This window comes from Strix uralensis, chromosome Z, assembly GCF_047716275.1.
Source record: "Strix uralensis isolate ZFMK-TIS-50842 chromosome Z, bStrUra1, whole genome shotgun sequence".
Classification (NCBI taxonomy): domain Eukaryota; kingdom Metazoa; phylum Chordata; class Aves; order Strigiformes; family Strigidae; genus Strix; species Strix uralensis.
This window is the reverse complement of record NC_134012.1, coordinates 28914529-28935876: the sequence shown is the minus strand read 5'-3', so window position 1 is coordinate 28935876 and position 21348 is coordinate 28914529. Positions and strand designations below refer to the sequence as shown.

The following is a 21348-nucleotide window of genomic DNA, read 5'->3' as shown; positions in this document are numbered from 1 at the left end:
GTCTCAAGCACTGTAAATAATCCCTCCCCCTCCTCCATATTATTACCTCTCAAATATTTATAGACTGTTATATCCACCCTTAGTCTCCTTTTCTACAAGCCATACATCATTTTTGTCACCCTTCCCTCTATACTTTCAGATTTATCTATGTCCTTTTATAATGAGATGCTCAACATTCCTTTGCAGTGTTCCCAAGTATGACAAAATCAAAGCAGTGGAGGCAGAAACACCCCTCTTGCCTCACAAGCTATGCCTTTTTAAACAACTCCGAGCAAAACACATGTCATTTCAGCAGGAACTGAAACACCATTGCCACCACGCTGTGAAGAGCTTTGTTCATCACATAGTTCTATCAGCCAGAAATTAAAAAAGCCTATTAGGGCAAAGTTTTATCCTAAACCAAGGAAAGATTGTTCAAAGTGAAACACTCCCTGAATATTTACTTAGTCCAGATTGAAATAGATTTAGCAACTGAGAAAACAGGCAGAAGACCATCTCCAGCAACTGCTTCCCCAAACAAAGTCTAACTCGTGCTGTGGAAATAACGCAAGAGAGGTAAGATAGTTCACAGACTCTTACAAGAGACATATGCAAACATGATTCTTTTTCCGTCATCTTAACTCCAACTAACTAGAAAAAGATAGATCAATATGGATGGGAAGGTATTAGTTATTCACAGGTGAAGGGTGCAAAACTTTTTTTTTTGCCAGCTGTTACAATCCAGTAAAGGCACATCATATTCAACTATGGCCTTTTCTTTTGAACAGAGCTTTGTTAGCTGTGAGATAAGCTGGGGAAAAGCACCAGGAAGCAATGGATGGGGCTGATTCTCTCTCAGTATCAAAGGAGAGTTGGCAGGACCTGGAAGCAGACAGCACCTAAAACTTGTGAGGTAGCAATGGGCACAGCAGAAGAAACTCAGTGTTAAAAAGTAATGAGGAGACAAAGACAGAGCAAAGATAGAGCAGGATGATGGACCAGTAACCACTGCAGACCCACCAAGAGCTCTCAGGACATGCAGCCATTGTGTTAGCCCTGGCACAGGCAGGCAAAGCAGCTAACGCCTCCTTCTCTTTACTGCTCAGCCCTCCTGAGGTTGCTGCCACCTGATTTAGCAATCCTCTTCACCACCTGTCAACCCCCATGATGCTAATTTTCTGTTGAAATCTACCATAGATTTAGTCATCAAGTGTTTCCAGGTCAATAGAGTCAGGATTTCTTTCCCAGGCTTGCAAATGCTGATCAGTATTGAGGCTGGCTGAATTTCAAATTTCAATACGTTGACTTAATGTCAACACAAAAAAGGAGGCATTTCATAGATTCACAGTAAAGTTTAGTTTGGAAAGGACTTCTGGAGGCCAGCTGGCCCAAACTCTGCTCAAAGCAGGGCCAGCTTCACAGTTGGATCATGCTGCTCAGGCACCATCCAGCTGAGTTTTGAGTCTCCCCAAGGATGAGGCTCCACAACCTCACCTGTTCTAGTGCTTAAGCACGGTCATGATGAAATGTCCGTGGTAGCTTCCTCATGTTGCCCATCAGTTGACTAAATTGAGACTTTTTTGACAAAACCAAAATTCTGACAGCATATGACACTATACTGTAAAGACTAAAAGCACTTTCTTTCAAAATTTCTCATGTTTTTTTAAAACCAGGCCATGGTATCTTCCAATTATAACTTTTTTCTTTACCTATGCAGCTCAACATCTGCAAGGTCATAGCATCAATTTTTGAAATCACAATACAGTGTCATTGAAAAGGTCATGCAAAAGATGACATCAAAAAAGCAAAGGAGGAGTAAAGAAGGGAATGTAGGGTTTTCATCTAGGCACCTAAGGCACTGCAAGTTCAAAGGGATCTTAGCACCATCATTCATTAGGCATAGTATTACTGCTGACCCCACTACAGTTCATATTTACGAGCAGATAAAAACTCATCTGTTCCACAAAGAGTTTCAAAGTGAAGGCAGCACCTACTTAAAGAAATGTAAAAAGAACACTATTTTGTTTCCATCATACATAATAAATGTAGCAAAGGGAAATAACAAGTGCAAGCTTATTACTCAGAGTTGCTGACAACGATATGTTTGTCAACCAGTGATATTACAAAGGCACCTAAACCATTATTAATTGTCATTGCAAAGCCAACAGGAAACTAAGTGCAGGAGCAGGAGCTGGCATTTAGCATCATACAGTAATCCTGTCTATATTGGACATTTCTAAATTGGGCCAACATGAGCACAGAGCAGCAGAAAGAAGGGGTGATTTCCAGCACCTTCCAGTCATCAGGTGCAGCCACCCCATCCCATTCTCCAAATGTCAAATATGACCCTTAGTCTGTCACTAGGACCAGATCAAATGGAGGAAATGTGAAATGCACTGTCTCCTTCCTTCAGTGTGAGCAGTTCTCACTTGAACGTGTTTCATTATCACGCTTCTCCCGCCCCCCTGGTGATTTCTAAAATGGTAGAGGTACCAAACTAACATGAAATGGGGAAGAATCCTGGTTTTAAAAACTGAGTTATGTCTGAAAGGCATATCTTAAATGCCTCACCACAATCTTTTCCTGAGTTTTGCACACTAGTTAACCTAACAAGATGTACTCACCCTATGGAAGACAGGACAATTATTTTAGATGCACTGGAATCACGACTTTTTGCTGCTCTGTACAATTAAATGGTCTTTGCTCTCAGCAACCTGCAACTTTTTAAGGGAAAATGCACGGAAACGCAAAGTCTGTTTTCAAGAGGTTCTGCTAATGCCCTGCGACCACAGTCTGCTCCCTTCCAACTACCCTGCAAATTCCATTTGCTTTTCAGTGGGGAAGGTATGCTCCATCCAGAGTGGGGAAGATATCCTCCATCCAAAGTAAATACGGTTTCCAAGCTTGAGATGGTAAATGCACAAACGCCTACACTATGACCATGATAATTCATTTTTCCCCTTTTCAAAAATAGCATGTCATGAAGGGATCTGAAAAATTGTCTCTGGTCTCTCCAGGTGTCACAATATTTCTGATCTGCCGATAAAATGGATACAGCGAGGCAAGACTCTCTCTCTGGTGCTATGTCTGATTTGTGTGACTCCTTCACACATTACTCCTCTGATGGCAAACAACATTCTGCTTGATGGGAGTCCAAAAGAAAAACTGCTCTTGTGAAGCCAAAAACTTACAGGAGGAACAGAATTACCACTGTCAAAACCATCTCTTGCCCAGTCTAATGCATGTCGTACAGGGCATGCTGCACTCCCAGGACCCATCGGTTCCCCTGGGGCTTGCAGGGAGCTGCTGACTTCCCCTGCCACGAAAGGTTTCACTCTCTCTGCCTGCCTTAATGATTACTGTAAATCCTTGCAAAATCAGCATCTCAGCCTATCAAACTGAGACACTGTGACACTTGCTCTGACAAGGTCTCTCATTTTGCTTTGCAGCTGAGGGTACCGGTGAAATGATAAAACAACAATGCAAGAATCCTTCATGTACGTGGTCCTGAAACAACCTGACACATAAAACAGAAACTTCACATCACATCACACCTGCCAGTTTCTTACCTAACAAAAGATCCATATATGCTAAAAAAAGAAAGCATCAGAATATTTAAGCAATATTGCTCACTGAAAAATCAGACTTTCCAGGATGAAGCCTGTACTCCAGACATCTGACAAAGCCACCCTACAGGTCTGGCTGAATGCAGAGCAGCTTCTGCAGCCTCAGAGCCAGCATGCAGTCACTGGTGTCATTAAATCCATACCCACGAGTACTTATGCTGCTTACAACAGATCAACCTACCAAAATTATTTGGGACAGAACTTTACGCAGTGCATTCACTTTCAAATTAAACATTAATTTCTGTTGCCACTTAGGTGCCTAAAAACAAAATTATGAATCCAATTTCCTATTCATTCCCAGATTCTTCCATCTCTGGTGAACAAAGCTGACCCTGCCTTGACTCTTGGCTGGAATCACATCTTCACTCTGGAGATGAAGCTGTGTATTCTCAATGTTGTCACTCACACACAGTTATTTAGTAAAATGCTCAAGAAACAGTGTATTTGAATTGCTCACAGAGAAAAATCCACTGTAAGAAAGATGACTGCAAACCATTTACAACTGCTTTAACTTTCAAACAATTCAAATTACTTTAAAATTAGGCATTTTTGTGTTTTCAAGACTTTATTCGAGCATGTGAATTGCCTTAAGCTTGTTTAATGAATGTTTTTCATTAAAAGACCGTAACTTAATTCAATTAATAAGAAATCACTGAAGTGGGATTAATAAATTAAATACCTCCACTGACATTTTAAAACATTAAAATCAAAGCTTATGCAAATTTTGTTGACAGTATGACAATTTCATTTTTCGGGTTTTCTGTATAAGCAAGGGTTTTCTTTTCTCCTGAGTTACACACAATCTCTACACATTACTGAATATACTACTTTAATCTTTAGCCAGCTTTTTCCGTGTCTATAGACAAAGCATGCAGTAATCCAAATGTGAAAGGAGAAATTGCGTCAATTCAAAGGTGACACTAACATGACTGCAATAATGAAAACAAAAAAGCTAATAAAAAGCTATTTATTGTTTTATCAACCAGTTCTTCTAAAAGCTTCCCAAAGAAATTCCTCCACATCAGTCTGAAACTGCCTGTCTGGAATGGATGCAACAAATCCATCTGACAAGGCTTTAAATGGCCTGCAAAACAGAGTGATGTCGTTTAACAGACACACATATATGCACTGTCCTTTTATTAGTTAATGCAAAGCACTGTCCAGTTCAGAAGCATCTGTTTAACTGAGAAGTATATCCACCTGTATTAATGACATCAGCACAGATTATTAAAAACCAATGAAATTTCCTTTTCCTTTCCTCTATGCTTGTTTTCTTTTTTCTGTATAGATAACAGAAGTCAGTTACATCAGTTTCATTTGTAAACATATTTAATTGCTGTATCTGTTTGGCATAAGCAATGAATAGGAAAAAGAATTTTGCCCAGAATCTTTACTTCAGCACCTTTATGTTCTGGTTGTGCTTAGCCATGGTTTTACTGAATCTGCAGACAAATATTATTTGGTTTTGGGTTTAAGGGGTTTTGTTTGTTTTACAAGGGTTAAAGGCAATACAGTAACATATAGTAGAGTGGAAGGACTGCGTCAGTCTTTCATAGCTGATCACACCTGGTCACACAGAACAGATATACCATCACATCAAAACACGCAAAGTGGGCAGCTCTCTGCCGCTGCGTCAATGACATTACCAACATACTTGGCTCCCATACAATGCTGAAAACTCCAGTTTTGAAGAAGACACACAGCCAGCCAACATGCAGTTTCCAGGACTGTGGCAGGAGCACATAGTCTGGGAGAAAGGAGGAAAGCTCCTCATAAATCTCTACTTGCAGGTACACACCCTATTGAATTCAATTACAGCGCCAGCCTGTACCAAACTAATTTTGATTTTCAAGTAAAAATAATCAATTAAAATATGAAAGACTGATCCTGGGTTCTTCCCTTTTGCTAACCATACCAACAGTGCAACACTGTTCTTGGAGAGGGGACTCTCCATAACACCGCTGCTGCAGAGGTGGGAAGAGGTGCAACAGCTGGCAGGCATAAGCAATGTCAGCCCTCGCTCCCAGCAGGGAGCATCACTCTCCTAGTACTTTACCTGACGGTGTGCTAGCTCCCGTCATGACTGTACTCGTCGAGTGTGCAGGGCTGCTGCCTTCCAACAGGAGACAAGAACTGCCGCCACTACTCTTCTTAACAAACGTCTCGGGGGCGCTGGGCAGGGGCACGGGGCGGCTGATTCCCAGTTCCTCTTCCTGAGCTTGCTGCCTTCTCAGTGCAACCTGGGAACAAGAAGACAGACGTAGGACATGCTCTCTGGCTTCAGAACAATTTACAATTCCAACAATGAAAGACTCAAACTCAAGGCTGTTTCTTCCTCTTGGTACTCTCTACAGTGTTGATGTCACGATCCAGGCAGTGGGTAGAGGAGGATATAAATGAAGTTATAAAGCTTTTTAAAACCAACCCCTTTTTTTGTCCAAAAATATATGAACAAACCTGTGAAATGCTGGTGACACATACATCTTCCTCCAATGAGGCCACATGAAGATGTACTAAAGCTGACTACACTCACCTGACACAGTTGCTCTTGGGCAAAGCATACTACTCTCCTCTCTGTTGATACACAGATGCTGGGGATAAGAAATTCACCTACTTTCAGGGTTCTGCTGTGCCTCTTCACCAGTATAAAGCAGCTCCTAGGGAGGGCTTACACCTGCCATCTGTTGCTCTGTCCAAGCCTTCTGGGCTCCCTTGCTAGCTCTTTGCTGGAAATCTAGCCTTTCAAGGAAATTTCAGCACACTGTACAGACAGAGCCATCATGGAAGAAGCATGGCAGATGTGGGGAGCCATCCTGTGAGTATCTCAGCCAGCGCCACATGCATTGCAGGTAGCTGGCCAGGCCTGGAGCAGCAGGAGCTTCCAATTTCTTTCCCAACACTGACTAGGTTCCAAAGCCTAGCCAGCACTGGCCAAGCTTGCACACACTTTGCAGTCTGGACATGCGTGCAAACAAACCATATTCATTGCTTACTGAAGATGCAGAGGACTCCTTCTGCCTCATCTGAACTGGCAGATCAATTTTGCACAGCTGTCCACCCATGCCAAGTTGTGATACATGTCCAGGCAGTATACACAACACTGGGGGCCTTACAGCTACCTGCCCTGCAACTTGCCAGGTTTGCATCTGTATCTGAACCCTGGAAATTTGTCTCAGACAGATTACAGACTGGGATCACGAGTTTTTCTTACTGGAAATTCTCCTAGGTAACTTGGACAATGCTTCCCTTCATTTCTATGTTCAACAGCAACATTTTTCTAATACAGATGCCTAATTCCATTAGAGAAATTAATAATAGCTCTTGCAATAGACATCCCAAACAGGGGGTGTGACATTGACTTCACAAGCCAATAACCTTGACCTGTAACATTCCACCAGCACCAAAGGGCTTACCGCAGAAATATATCAAAAGGGGGAATGTATAACTCCTACACAGATAACGTTTAGTTAGGGAAGCTTTCAAAGCTACTTTCCAATACTAGGTGGGGAAAACTCCCAGGAGGGCCACTGCCAGGACCTGCTAGCAGGGGGCATTCAGTGCCTGACAGAAGCTGCTGGGTAGCAGATCAACCTGTGCAGAAGGGAACACTTCCATGGGAAACATCCCACTGTATGCTCCCTCCCCTGAGGCAGGCAGCAAAAGGATCCCCGTTTATTATTCCATGGGTCACACCGGGCTGAGAAAGTGCATGTAACCTGTGCATAATAACAATTTCTGGACTGCCATGCCACCGACAAGGAGGAATTATTTAAATGAACAAAAGCTCCCAGTGAGTTCAGAGAACATTTAGGATACCTGCACTGAATAATTAAATAAAAAAGTGGGGAAGGATTTAATCCTGGGCTGCTAAGGTTTTTAAAATCTGTCAGTAGGACACTTGTTTTACACAGGATCACAAAGCTTTTAGCACACTGGGTCGGTGGGTCTGACATCACTGCCTTTACTCACACCAGTAGTCCTAACGCCTTCTAATTGTCTGCACGAACGAGAATGTGCAACCCCACTCACAGAGCTCAAGCACGCTAGCAGCCATTACGCTCCCAGGACTCCTCTCCATGAAGTTTTCAAGATAAAGATCACAAGGTTATTTACATTACGTAAGGATACAGCGGTCATTTACACTGCCAAAGAGTTGCGACTTCAGCGGGACTGCTTAACGAAAAAAGTTCTTCCTACACAGAACTGGATGTAGTTTGATTTCTTAGCGAATACTACTGAGACCTCGTTTACATTTCAGATGACCCAGCTACACAGCTATTTACAGAGCCGCTCTATGCAAAATCAGAACAACGCCGTTAAAAAAAAGTCTTTTTAGGAACGCACTCAAGCCACCTCTGGCTATAAATATTCTTGTTAACCAATTAGTTGGCTGGCTTAATCCTTATCTAGTTAAAAACAAGTTGAAAACCGGCAATTTGACCTTAACTAGGAGTCTTCCTCTCTGAAGGTTTTAAAGCAGACCCGCGCTGCCGGCCCGGTTCGGCTTGGCGCAGGTGGCGGGGGGGGAGGCGTCCAGCCGCGCTCGGCGGTGCCCAGCGGCCACACGCCCGCCGCCGGCTGCCGCCGCTGCCCGCTCACCGGGGCGGACACACCACACGCCTGCCGGGCACCCCCTACTCTTATAAAAAAAACCAAACTAACAGAAGATAGCGGAAAGCCTCATTAATTTAGGGGGACGGCGGTGTAGCTGCGGCCCGGGTCGAGGCTCCCCCGCGGCCGCGCTGTCTCAGCGCACCGCACCGCGCCGAGCTCCTGCGGGCACCAAACCTCTCCGGGCGCGGAGCAACGGCCCCACCGCCGGCAGCCCGCCGGGCTGGCAGCCCACCCGGCCCCGGGCGGACTCCGCCGAGGCGGCGGCGGGGGAAGATCCGCCCCGCGGGGCTCACCTGCGCTGCCATCACCCGCTGCCGCTCGGCGATCAGGCAGCACTTCTTGCACTGGCAGTCCCGCCACATGCAGAAGCGCTTGTGCCCCTTCAGCGGCGAGGAGTAGCCGTGGTTGCGGCAGCGGGCACACTTGGGCAGACGCGACGGCTTCTTCCCCGCCGTGGCGGCGACCCCGTCCGCTGGGGCGGCCGCCATGAAGCCCGACGCCTTCCCGAAGCCGCCCGCCTTGTCCCCCGGCCCCGCGGCGTCCGGGGGCTTGCTGAAGGATGTGGAGTCACTGGGCATCGCGACGGGCTGCGAGGGTCAGCCGGGCGAGGAGTCGGCGCGGCTCTGACCCGTCCCGTCCCGCCACCCCGCGCGTTTTGGCAGGCGGTGGCAGCCCGGCGTGGCCCCTCCCGCCACGGGACCCCCGCCCACCGCGCCCCGGCCGGTCCGGAGGGCCGCGGAGCCCTCTTCCCCCCTGCGGAGCAGACTGCGCGGGTGGGGGAGCGGCCACCCCTCCCTCCCCGCTCCTCCCTCCCGCCCCGGCCGGCCTGCGGCGTCCCCCCGACCAGGCGGCCGGCCGTCGGGTGGGCGGCGGGGCGGCTCCAGGCCCCCGGCGGCGGGCCGGAGGTGCCCCCGGGGCTGGGCTCAGCCGCAGGCCTCGCACGGCAGCGCGCCCCTCGCCCCTCGTCGGAGGCAGCTCCGCCGCCGCACTGCCGCCGCCCCGCCCTCCCTCCCTGCCAAGCCAGGCCGCGTCCAGGACGGTGGCGGTAGCCGGGGAGGCCATTTTTAAGCCCTGTGTTCCCCTGGGTTGGGCAGGCCGGGTTTGGTTAGGCCACCGACATGGCCTGGCCCAGGGAGGGGTGTGAACCCCAAATAAAACACCCGAGTTGCCGCAGCTCAGCAGCTGTCCTTGGTGAGACTCTTGGCTCGGTGCTGGTGTACATCTCCTCTTCACAGGTTACCTCACACTTGTATTCCTAAATGGGTATAAACGCACTTTGATCACTGTGTGGGCCGGTGATCCCAACAAATGCTGTCAGTCAGCGAGGCCGTGGTGACAACTCGGTAACCAGCACCTCCAGAGCAGGTGTGGGTGGCTAGAGCAGCTATACTCTGCAGAGGAAGACAGGGGAAGAGGCTTTTTCTTTTCTTTTTTACATAGGCTCCCCTTCCAACTTGGCACTATGTGATTTATAGACCCATGCAGCTCTACAGATATTATTTACAGTATTAATATTTCCTCTGTTACACCTTTAAATCTTTCCGGGCTCAACTTTAGATGATGCTATCTTCATGCCGAAATGAAACTATTAAATTACATCTCAATCTAAGATGAATGACAACTGTCAAATGAGTGACTCAACAGAGATGAAGCAGAAAGCGCCTGAGATTATGTGAGGCTGATTTATAAAGATTGCATAAAGATTTCTATAACCCCAGCTTCATGACTCAGCATATCAGACGGTAATAAGTTACAGTAGGTAGAAATTTATTTCTGCTAGAAGAAGCTAAGGAAAGCTTCTCCCTCTTCGAGATCAGCTATCTCCCAGCTAATTCTGCTCAGGCTGAGCATCCCTGCTGGAAACAATCAGTGCCTATCACAGCCTGAAGAAAGCCCCAGATCCTTGATGCTTGATGCTTTGCATTAGCTTTCAATAAATTACATTTAAAGAACATTTTTCCTTCGTGGTACAACATTGGAGACATTTATGATGCTGTCCATCCTCCAGAGAGACTACATTAAAACATTCGTGTTAAGCCCCCATCTTGAGCAGTCAGATGGTCCCCAAGTGAGGCAGCAGCAGAAGCGGGGTGGGCTTGGCACGGGGGTATGACAGTCTTTCAACTCACAGAAAGAGAAACTTTTCCCTTGCATCGCTTTGCATCCGCATTTCTGATGTCGGTAACTGCACATTTTCCTGCAAAAGAGGAGATTAATACAATGTTTAGTGGAACAAAAATGTGATTTGTCTGTGCACCTAATGGTGCTAATCACTCATATTTAAGGAGGTGAACAATGCAGACAGGCATGCTTAGCTTTCTGTATTGAAACATGAAATTCCTCTCTGAATGAAACCAGTTGAGGTCTTCTCAACTCATAGGGGCATTGATCATGCTCCAAAGTCGTTGTCTAGGAGCGAGTCTTGAAAGTGAAACTCCAGTTTGTGAAGTTTTGTGCGTGGTTGAGGACACATGCAGGCATGTTTTCAGGTGCTCGCATGCAAATTGTCTTGAAGTCAATTGAAAATGCAAATTAAAAAGATGAAAGGAGGCTAAATCAAAAGAACAAGAAAGGCAAAATAAAAACCAACAAACTGAGGTATGAAAAGGTAGGAGAAGAAAAAGCACATCAGAAATGACAGGAGGAGGAAGAGAAAAACTGGAAGGAATGAAAAAAGAGAAAAGAGATGCACAGTGCATAAAACAGGCAAAGACAGACAAAGGAGGCATAATAGCAGTCACTGGCTGCTTGTATATGACTTTTCACTAGGAACTTAAGTGGGACAGCCAAACTCAGAGATGAATCACAAGATTAAAAAAATGCAACAGTTCCACGAAGAACATTAATTCAGTTTTCACGTAGCTAGTATTTTCTACTCTTGCTTTTCAGGCTAACTGCACAGATCTGTATTATACATAATGTTACAGAACGTATCAGTGAGGGACAAATTAATGTTAGTACCTATCTAGTATTTTGTGTCTGGATGAATACCACCAAAATACCTAGATGCCTGATGAATACAAGTACACAATCGATCCTTTAATGATGAATTGCTTTGGTTTTGCTAGCTCAAGTTGCACTTTGATTATGGTTTTACTGTGTAGTGTTTGTCTCAGATTTTTTTAATGGGTATTTGGTGGGGATGACAACACATTACTGGCTTTGACATCTGTGGGAGTCATGAAGGAATAGGAGATAGTTACGAAGTGCCAGTGATTCTAACACGAATCAAAGCAATCTCACAGCAAGGCTTCAGGAAATCATAGTCACTCATTTAATGTAAGTCTGGGTGTCTCTGATTTGAATTCAGCGATGATTACTGCAGTTTGCCAGCACCTTTGCAAATAACTGTAATTAATGTTTCTGATGAAAAGAAACATGAAAGGAATCAAATTACATTTTTGCTTTTTTCTAGATAGCGGAGTTATCCTTTAGCTTTAACGTTTTTGCACAAGTCTTTAAAATACAAAATGTCATCTGTTAGTGATGATCTGTCCTTTGCCAATGCATGCCTTTGGCTGATCCCCTGAACCTTGCAAAAATGTTTTATTTGCTAGCAAGATCATCATTTTGAGGGACAGATGTGAACAAGCCGTGTCCCCACCACCACATTTGGCATGAGAGAGCATCTCAGTAGAGAGGTCACAAATTAAAGAGGACTCGATTCTGACACCATGGCCTGGAAAGTGAAGACCTTTAGTTTCACAGAATTCAGTGGGGTTTAGTGCATTTAGTTAAGTCCATTTTAGAGATCTGCTAGATCTGATTCGGTTTAATTTTTTTTTTTTTTTTTTTTTTTTTTTGCTGTTGGTGGGTCAAGCCAGAGGGGTTTTTCCCCTTTATTTCACAGAAGATATTTTTGCCTCTCTCAGGTCATTTTGCAGACAATATCACTAGGGCTGGTTGTGGATTCCCAGCAGAGCCTCAGCTGCAGGAGTGGTGAGTGATAGAAGATAATATATTCACACTGCTGGTCTGCATTGTTTGGAAACATTGAGTCCATAAAAACTGTGGACATTTAGAACAAAATATCAAAGACAGCCAGGGGGTCAAGCAAAAGAGGGAAACCCTGCCAGCTTGTTCTCCTGAAGCACCGGCAGGAGGTGGGAAACACCTCAGTGCCGGACTTCAGTGCTTGCCTGCAGCTTTGGGTGTCTTGGCTGCCCTGCAGCCATCAAGTTAGCAGAATGAACAGGTGTATAGCTATGCCTATCTCCAGTCGTGGAGCTATGTTAGTCCACACATGTCATTTACTCATGCCAGTCATTGGTTTGGTATCAGCTGGTCGACTTGTGCGAGTAGCCTCCCATGCAAACAGAAGTATTTGCTAGAGTGACAGACATGATCAACAACTAAACCGGTTGAAAAGATACTTCAGGAAAAATCCAGTAGGTGGCATAAATAAGCCATGCATTTTTTGTAGTTTTGCTTGCATACTTGAGCAGTTCTCTTTCATTCATTCCTTATTTAAACCTCTTTCAACTTAGAGGAAAGCTGAAGTTTTTGTCCTCTGGCTCTTAAAACACGGTGCCACAGGCAAAGTTTTGATTCCAGGTAGAGAATTTTCTTAACACTTTGTGGCAGCATATAGCTTTCTTTTGTGTGTATATGTATTTTTAAAATTCCCTTTCTGTATTCATGTTTTGACACTGTTTTCGGGTTATACCTCTAAAACTGCCAGCACCAGAACAAAAGGTAAGGTTTTCTCCCTAGGACAGGCAGACCCAAACCCAAACCTTGCATTGAAGTGCCCAATATTTACAAGGTTTAAAATCAGCCCTGCAGTTGCCATCTCAGACACTTTTCTGTGATACTATAATAGAGTGTTGACATCAGCAGCATTACTCAAGATCAGTGAAATCTGATAAGCCACTGATGTCTTTTGCTAAAAGTCCATTCAATCAAGCTGAATCTCTCATTCAGACATAAGATTTCAAATGCTTCGTTCTTCCTTGGTCAAAAAAATATTTCTAGGGCATGGGGCCTGTAGGTGTAGGGAGCCCCAGTGTGCTACTTGGTCCCCTTCTCCTCAAACTTCTTTTTCCTTTGCTGTCATGGTCTCAGGGACTCATGGTCACTGAGTGAACAACTGAAGCAGTTTACAGTGCTGCTGCCACTCGGCTGCTTGGAGCTTTTCCTCAGTGAGAATTAGGAGAGTCCCTGGGGAGGGGGTCGACAGCCTCTCACCAGTGACCTCAGGGGTGTCTTGCTTCATCAGTCTAAAAAGCTGCTGTGCTCAGCTCCACGTGCAAAGACCATGGGTTGTTGGCAAGGTGCATCAGAATGTGTACACTCTTCAGCACCCTCAGTTCACGTTTTCTTCTCTTGGTACAAATCCAGACCCACTGGGAAGAGGTGTGAAACCCATCCCAGGGACCCTTCAAAGGGTGCAAGAAGGGATGCTGGCAGTGGGGGCAGGGAACAGCGCCAGCTGTACCCCGAATTAGAGAACAGGCCTGCCACAGCAGGTAACATGCCTTAATGGCCATTGAAACGGGAGCTTCATTCCACTCTGCTTGCTGACATGTGGAAAGGGAGCCTCCACATCAGTAACTTCAGATGAGCTACAGCTGATAAAAGTCACTAGAAATTCTTGCCTAAGCAAATGCATGTAGGAAGATATACATTAGTCAGAATCTAGGGTTTAATGGTCTAAATGTCTGGCTTATGGTAAAAATTGTGTATGTAAAAATTAAGAAAAGGCTGCCTGTAACTATCGATGGCTCTTCCCCTTCATAGTTCTGAGCCCAGCCAATGATGTTGGCCCACAGTGCTCAATAAAAACACGATTCACTGGAAACAAAATTCACTCTGTTACATTGTGCCAAGTACAATACAAAAACAAAGCCGTTTTCAAGTACAATTAACTAAATAGAATGGAGATATTTTAAAAATGCATGTTTGTCATGTTAACACTGTGACTAATTTTACTAGTATCAGGCATAAAGAAAAGAAAAAAATTACCATTTTTTACTAACACCTATGTTCTTTGTTTCCTCATTTGTTCATGCAAGTCAGAATCATTTCATTGCAGATTTAAAGGCTGCAGAGAACATGCTGTCAGGTCCTTGGAAATTTCAATCATTGTTAATAATTGACTTGGATAGCTATTTGGAAGCATTATTAGGTCCAACTTATAAAATAGAAGTAAAGAAGTGAGTATGGGGAAACCACTAGATTGCTTCTTCTCAGTCTTCATTGTTCATTGTAGGCACACTTAAAAATTAATTGGATCCAGTGACTTAGAACATTGAAGACTCTTGCATGACTCATTAAGCTGACATTTCTAACATTTGTAATTCACACTGTAAGAATGATAGAATCACATAAGCCATCTATACGTTCACGCTCCTTCATCAGGGTAGGACTACTGAAGAGAATGCGCTTAGTTTTGAATATCATCATCAATTCAGCTCTAAGACATCTGTAATGGAGCTGAGTTTGATAGACTGCCAGAGTGTGGAAAACTAAGCTCCAACATCTTAAAAATAGGCAACACAATTAATTGCTACTTTTTTATTTATGGTCTTTAATCTTTTAATGGATACAGTTAAATTTCCACTTCATTGAGCAAGTCAATTGGTATTTAAAGGAACAAATAGATCATTTCAAATTATAAAGCACATGCTTTATTCCCTACACTTTCTTTTAAATTGTGCAAGTTTTTATTATTTTGCATTCTTGATCTTAAGTAGCTTAAAACTGCTGGAGCTCCATGATTGCAAGGGATGGTTTCGACTGAGGTAATGGAAGGGGCATTTTTTGCTGTGTCGATATTTGCTGTCCAGTTTATTTATTTGTGCATTATTATTTGTTGCTCCTAATTCTGATGCTTGATAGAAGCAAAAGAATTGTTAAACAGCTCCTTCTGAATTTATTTTCTCCTTTTTTCTTTAAGCCTAAATAAATAGAATCTTTTTCACATAATATTTTGCTCTCAGGGGAGCACATTTAACTCTGTGGGACTTCCCATTAAAATCAGTCAGTGTGGCACACGTGTCTAAGAGTGAAGTGTTGTGTTGCTCTTCTCCCATTTCTTCCCCCTTCCCATGTGAAGTCTCTCACATCCACTGAGGAGTTGCAGGGCAAAGGGGGCAGCGGTGTAGAAATTGCCTCCAGCCGCAGCTGAGCTCTTCCAAATATTTTAATCGAAGTCAAATGACTGTTACTTAATCAGCCATGCTGTGAAATGACTTGATGTGAGTTGCTGACCTTTTGCATCTCGTAGGCTGAGAAAGAGGGTTTCTTCTTCCCTGTCGGCCTGACTCTCTTCCTCCACAGCTTCTCCTGTCTCCCCTCAGTGCCCTGGAGCCTCCTGAGCAATCTGGCAGTTCAGAGGTGGTCCCCAAATGCTGCAGATAGTGTATTGGGTCTCCCCATCTTCAGGGGGTCATGGGACCATCCCTCCTCCCTGCCAGGAATATAGTTCAGAGGAAGGACCCAGGAGATCTGGGTTCTAGGAGATCTATACCTCTCAGGTAAGGCTTTGCTTAGTGCTATCAAGATACAGGTAATCAGAGCACTTAGTTTCTTCCTTACCTAACAGTGCTTCTATCACTTGCATGTGTCGGGATTGATGACCTCTGTACATCTTAATATGCACATTGGCTAATTCGGAGTAATTGAGTTTCTCTATTGGCTAGAAGGTGCTAAGGAAGATGACACATTGTTACAAATTATTTCAACTGTCAGGCTATTGGTTTTAATTAGGCTAGCTTTGTCTAGACACTGAGATGCCTTGTCAGGTGATGAAAACATTGTATGGAAATTAATTAGTTAGACATCATCCTTTTCTGTCATCCCTGTGCAAACAGTGTCTCTTGCCAGAATAAAGATATTCTGAGCCCAGTTTGGCCATCCTGGCTAAGTGCATGCAAATATTCACATTGCCTGAGTAAAATCTTTTAAAATACTCTCAGAGTTTGAAATTGTAACAGATAACATGCTATTTGAGAACAAAGAGTAGCTTCGCTGCATGGTTGGTTAAGCCATTATTTTGTCTTACCTGTTTTTAAGAAACTAAGGCATAGAGATTCCCTTTTGACTACTGGAAGGCAGCTTCTGTGAATTCACAATAATGATGTCTTAGAAGATTGATCATTAGGCACCTGAAAGTAAGTAGGGTGCACCTCTAAAATTGCCTAAGTATCTGTTAACACAATAGCCCACAATTCCTCTCTGTAGGACTTGCTGCGTTCTACCAGCTGAATGATACATACCTGTCTGGATGCTCACTTTACCTGATAGCCCACCAGCCTGGTGATGTTCTGGTCCACTGGGTGAAGAACACATGCCTTAACCAACTTTCAGTAGGTATTTATTCTTAAGTGCTCCAGTGAGATCCCTCCTATCATTTTTTTAGAACAAACTTTAGGAATAAAATGAAAATTATACACACACACCCCCCTTTTTTTTTTTAAAAAAAAAAAAGACAACTCACCTGGTCACATCATGACATCCACTTTGTTAAAAAAGGAGCTGTTATGGAGTCTGGCAATGTTGCTACAAGGAAGGTCTTGCTCTTAACTTTTCCTCCTATTCAGAGAAGGTCTCTAAAGTCATTGCTGCTGTCAATACTAAGTTCTAAGGGGCACCACTTGACCACTTATGAAAGGTAGTCAAAATAACTAATGTCCCAGACCAAGTCATATGAGATTGCACTGTTAATCATCATTTATCAGTGGACTCATGAAGGTGATGTTGGTAGAGGGACACAGTGTTAGTTCCAGCACTGGAATTTAGGAGTGCCCTGGCCTCAAAGTGCTGGTTAATACAACCCTCCTTCTGGCAGGGGACAGGAGGAGTGACTTTCACACACTTAGCTGTGTTTGATGTAATCAAAACAGTGGGAAAGACAACCTCATTATGATGAGGGACTCATTACTCACAATCTGCAATGCTGGAGAGAAGCATAGGAGAGAGGGATAGAAGAGTTACATGTTTTCCTTGCAGTTCTGAACTCATGCTTTCCCCAAAGCTTTGTTTAAAGCCAGGGCTAAATTTGCATATACAGCCTCCTTTCCACTTTTGCTTCACCAGCATTTCGAGAAGATATGTGGTAGTTCAGAATGGCAGCTTAGGCATCCTTGTGCCATGTTTCTGTTTAACATTGAGATTGACACACGCAGCTCTGCTTAGCCACAGAAGAGGATCAGGTTTGCTCCCTGTGGAAGGCAATCAGCTATTTCGGGTACTTTCAGGCAGTCTGTGTTACATTTCAGGTGAAAGTCTTCAGGATAGCTAGTTCTTTGGCTCAGGTATTTCTGTGTTGGAGCAGCATGTCCAACCCAGCTTGTTTTCATAGCTCTCCAGTAGTAACATGTGCCATCAGCAGACTGTAGGAACCCTTGGACAGGCCCATTGTAGGTGACAGCATATTTTCTAGGTTTGTGCATGCCTTTGAAGAACCTTTTTCCTGCAGACTTGAAATAAAAATAATACACAATAAAAATAATACAAAATAATACACAAATCTTTCAGCAGTTGGAAGAGAGTCAGCCTTGATCTGCCGCTGCTGTAAGTTAGGGCAAGTATCCCTTTTGATCTGGCTGCTGGTCAGGACTGGGGGGTGATGTGTTTATGTGTTTATCACACTTCAGCTGAGAAAGGCACACCTGGACACCAGAAACATCTCGTGCACCAGGTTGCACAGCAGGTGATTTTGTTAGCATTCTCAAGAAAACCATCCTGTAATTTGAGGGAAACTTGTAATTCCTGGAACAGAGGTAGATCTTAGAGCCTGAGTAGCCTTTGTCATACCTCTTGCTTTTGGGTAGACCAGTTCCTCACAAACCAAAAAATGAGATTTTTTGAAAAAAAGCCAACCCTAGAGATTTCCTAGAAGGTAATGTCAGGCTCCTGAACAACTTCTGTTCTAACTTAGTACAAGAGCTGTAGCGGTTTTGCAATTCATCACAGAGTTACATGGTAAGGTTTCTTTCTCTATGGAGCTTACATTTCTGTTAGTAGTTGTTTTGCAACATTCGTCAGTTTTTCCAAAGGCAATGCTAGGGCACAGGCCACAGCATTTTTCCATCTCCTCACCCCAGATCTCAGGAGAATACCACTGGGCCTCCTTGTAAGCACAAAACGTGGGTAGAAGGCAGTAGGCTACTAATTCAATATTAAGTTAGAGAAAAGAATTATCTAAGACTAAGACTTGCATATGTCAGCTCATACATGCAGACCCTGACATGTCAGCTGTTGAAAGGGGAATTGTTGAAAGAGGAAGAAAATGAATGAATATCAGATTAGTAAAACACAAACAAACAAAACAAACCCTAAAGAAAACCCAACAAAACCCAGCAACTAACTGCTCTGTCAGAGCCTGGTTATTTTCCTCTGCCTGCTTGCAGCAGCGTTGAATTTATCCCATCTGTAGAGGTCTCGCTGCTCCGCGCAGAAGTCACCGGGGAGACTGGGGAAGAGGCGGGAGGACAGCCAGCATCCTGCTGGGCTCTCCAGCCTATCTGCGGGGCGCAGCAGGAAGACACTGGACGATCTTGTTCACACAGCTTAAAGGAGGGATTTACAGTCTTATCTGTAGCATGTTTTCAGAAACTCACATACTAACCCATTTTCATATATCTACACGTGCCTCCTTTGTCTCCAATTCTTGACCCAATTCTGACCAAATATGAGTTGTTGTATGAAATGGGCAGTTATCTTGTGACATGACAGAGATGGCAACAAGCTCATATTCATTTAAAAACTCGCCCAGGCTTCCCAAAAACTAAAACCTGTTTTTTTCAGAACTAACCTGCAAAACCTCACCTTCAGCTGTATCTCTTTGCTTTACTGCCCCTTTGCAAATCATCTTCAGCTCATTATTTCAGTAATAACATACTGTGGGATGTTTTAAATTCCTTATTTACAGGATTTCTCTCTTAGCAAAACAAAAGTATCCTTTTAAACTTCTTCCTTACTTTCAGCTTCCAACTTGTTAACAGCTGTTGTTTGTTGGGTTGATGGTGGCAGCCTTTGGAGCTGTCTCCCTGCAAACACACTGGCCATAAATGGTGTCAAGTTGCATTACATCTTCCAGAGTCAGGTGCATTTCTGCTCCATCTGAAGTGGACAAAAAAATGCACAGACCATTTTTTTCTCTCATCACACTGCCAACTCTGGTGCATTTTTGCTCACATTGCACTGCCAACTCTTGTTTAATTCAGTCTCTGGCACGTACTCTTTCAGCATTACAAATTTCTAACTTTCTCTCACTCCCACAAACTTACATTATTTTTCCTCAGTTGTTTCAGTCTGATTTTCCTAAACCAAAATCTCATTTTATTATCATCCTGTATTTCTAATCTCTCTCAGTCTCTTTGTACAGCTGTTCCACACACACTCCTCCCGAATCAGCATCCACTGCAGAAGGCCTTAACATGCTTCTTGCTCCTCCTGCTAGGCTAGTGATGCAGATTAAACCACCACAATAAAGGGCCTCTGAGCAGATATATGTGGTTGAACTGGAAAATTCTCATGATAAATTTGCAAAAACGAGTGCATGGTGAGGGGGGAACTGTTTCCTGGGCCAGCCCCTGCCTGCTCACACCTCTCCAGTACCAAAGGGTTGTAACTGGCTGGCTCTAAGTCTCACTCATGCCTGGGACTGGAGAAAAGTTGCTCTTCCGGCCCCAGAAAATGCCCAAGAGCATTGCAGGGGCACTGCAGGATGACTGCCAGAGACAGCAGGTGACTTTTCATGCCTCAAAGAAAGGTGTAATACCATGGCCAGGAGATAGAGAAGAATATTTATTAATCTGCCTCTTCACCATGGCATGCAAAAGAAATGGCATATCTTCATCTCAGTTAATGTGACTGAGTGAGGAAGGATAGTATTTCTGAGGGAGAATGAGCTACCCTTTCAACTCTGCAGCTAGCCAAAGCTCTTAAGGAGAATGCAAAGGGGGTTGTTTCTGCTAAATTCTGCTAATGGCTAAAGACTTTAAAGGAAAAGCTGAAGAAAAAAATTACCAGTATATCTCCTAGGAATATCTCTTTGCTACTTCCATTCAGATCAGCAATTACAGATTATGCAAAAGCATGTGCACTGCTTTGAAAAAATGTTACCCCCTTATGTTATCTAAGTAATAATCCTGGAAATGGCTGTAGTGGTGTTTAGAGGACATGGAGATTGACATCTGCTATTCATGGCTGAATGTATTTTATAATACTCTGCTTAAGAGTATAATGACGCCCTTATTTACAGGTCTCTACTCTAGACATCTTTGAAGGCCAGTTTTGTATAGCAAGAATTATTTAAAAGGCAATTTATCTTTGCTGATGCTGGCTGTGTTGGCTAACTAAACAGAAAATGCACAGATGTGGTTCCCAGTGAGAACTGGCCAAGGGGAAAGACTACCACACTGGCACAGGGCAAAAGAACAAAGCACAGGTGGGTAATATCATAGAGGGAAAAAAAAGGTCCTTCAAGATTGTCTCCCATGCTCCCTGCCACCCCCTTTAAGGGCCTAGCCCAAGTGCCCAACTGCCTGAGGGCTCCCATTTTGCTTAATGATCTTTTAATTCCTGAGATCTCTTCAGGGATCATGCATGAGGCGGGTGTGTGGATGTGTGGAAACATGCTTATCTTTTTCTTTTAACAGGAAGAGCTGAAAGTGTGTATCATTAAGGAAGCAGAACACAGGTTTTGAGGCACTGAATTAATTAATCATCTATACTAAAGAACCATCTGATATATTGACTAATATATATACAACTGTAAGGCAGTACTGCTTCCATCATGATTTACTCATGTGCTTTCTTCCTATTTGCGTAAAAGCCTGGCAGGACAACAGATGTGCCCTTTTACAAACAACTTCAGGAAGTTGTTTCAAGCATCTTTGCAAACAAAAAAAATGTTATAGTATTTCCTGCATAGTATCTTATACAGAGGTTCCCAAATATTCTTGCAGGTAGCATGCAGCTCTGCAGCTCCTCAACAGCACTTTTCTGTCCAGTGATACTTGTTGAGAAGAGATGAGGTACTGATATGTTGGATGATGTCATGCCAACCAAATAGAAAGTGGAGCAGCTGGTGGAAAAAGACAACAACCAGGTAGCTCAGCTTTAACCAGGCACTTCTGTTCAGCATATGCATGCACAGAGACACAACAGCCAAAGTGAA

The 21348-nt window shown here is 43.9% G+C and overlaps 1 protein-coding gene across 1 annotated transcript in view; it reads right to left on the bottom strand.

The window, feature by feature from the left end:
* The window catches only part of DMRT1 (doublesex and mab-3 related transcription factor 1), a 60821-nt gene extending 52024 nt beyond the window's left edge, over positions 1-8797 (bottom strand). The window contains exons 1-2 of the mRNA XM_074855880.1: positions 8513-8797; positions 5662-5845 (exon numbers count right to left, since the gene is read on the bottom strand). Coding sequence (XP_074711981.1) covers positions 5662-5845; positions 8513-8797 — 469 coding nt within the window. The remainder of the gene's footprint in view (positions 1-5661; positions 5846-8512) is intronic.
* Positions 8798-21348: the final 12551 nt, after the last annotated feature.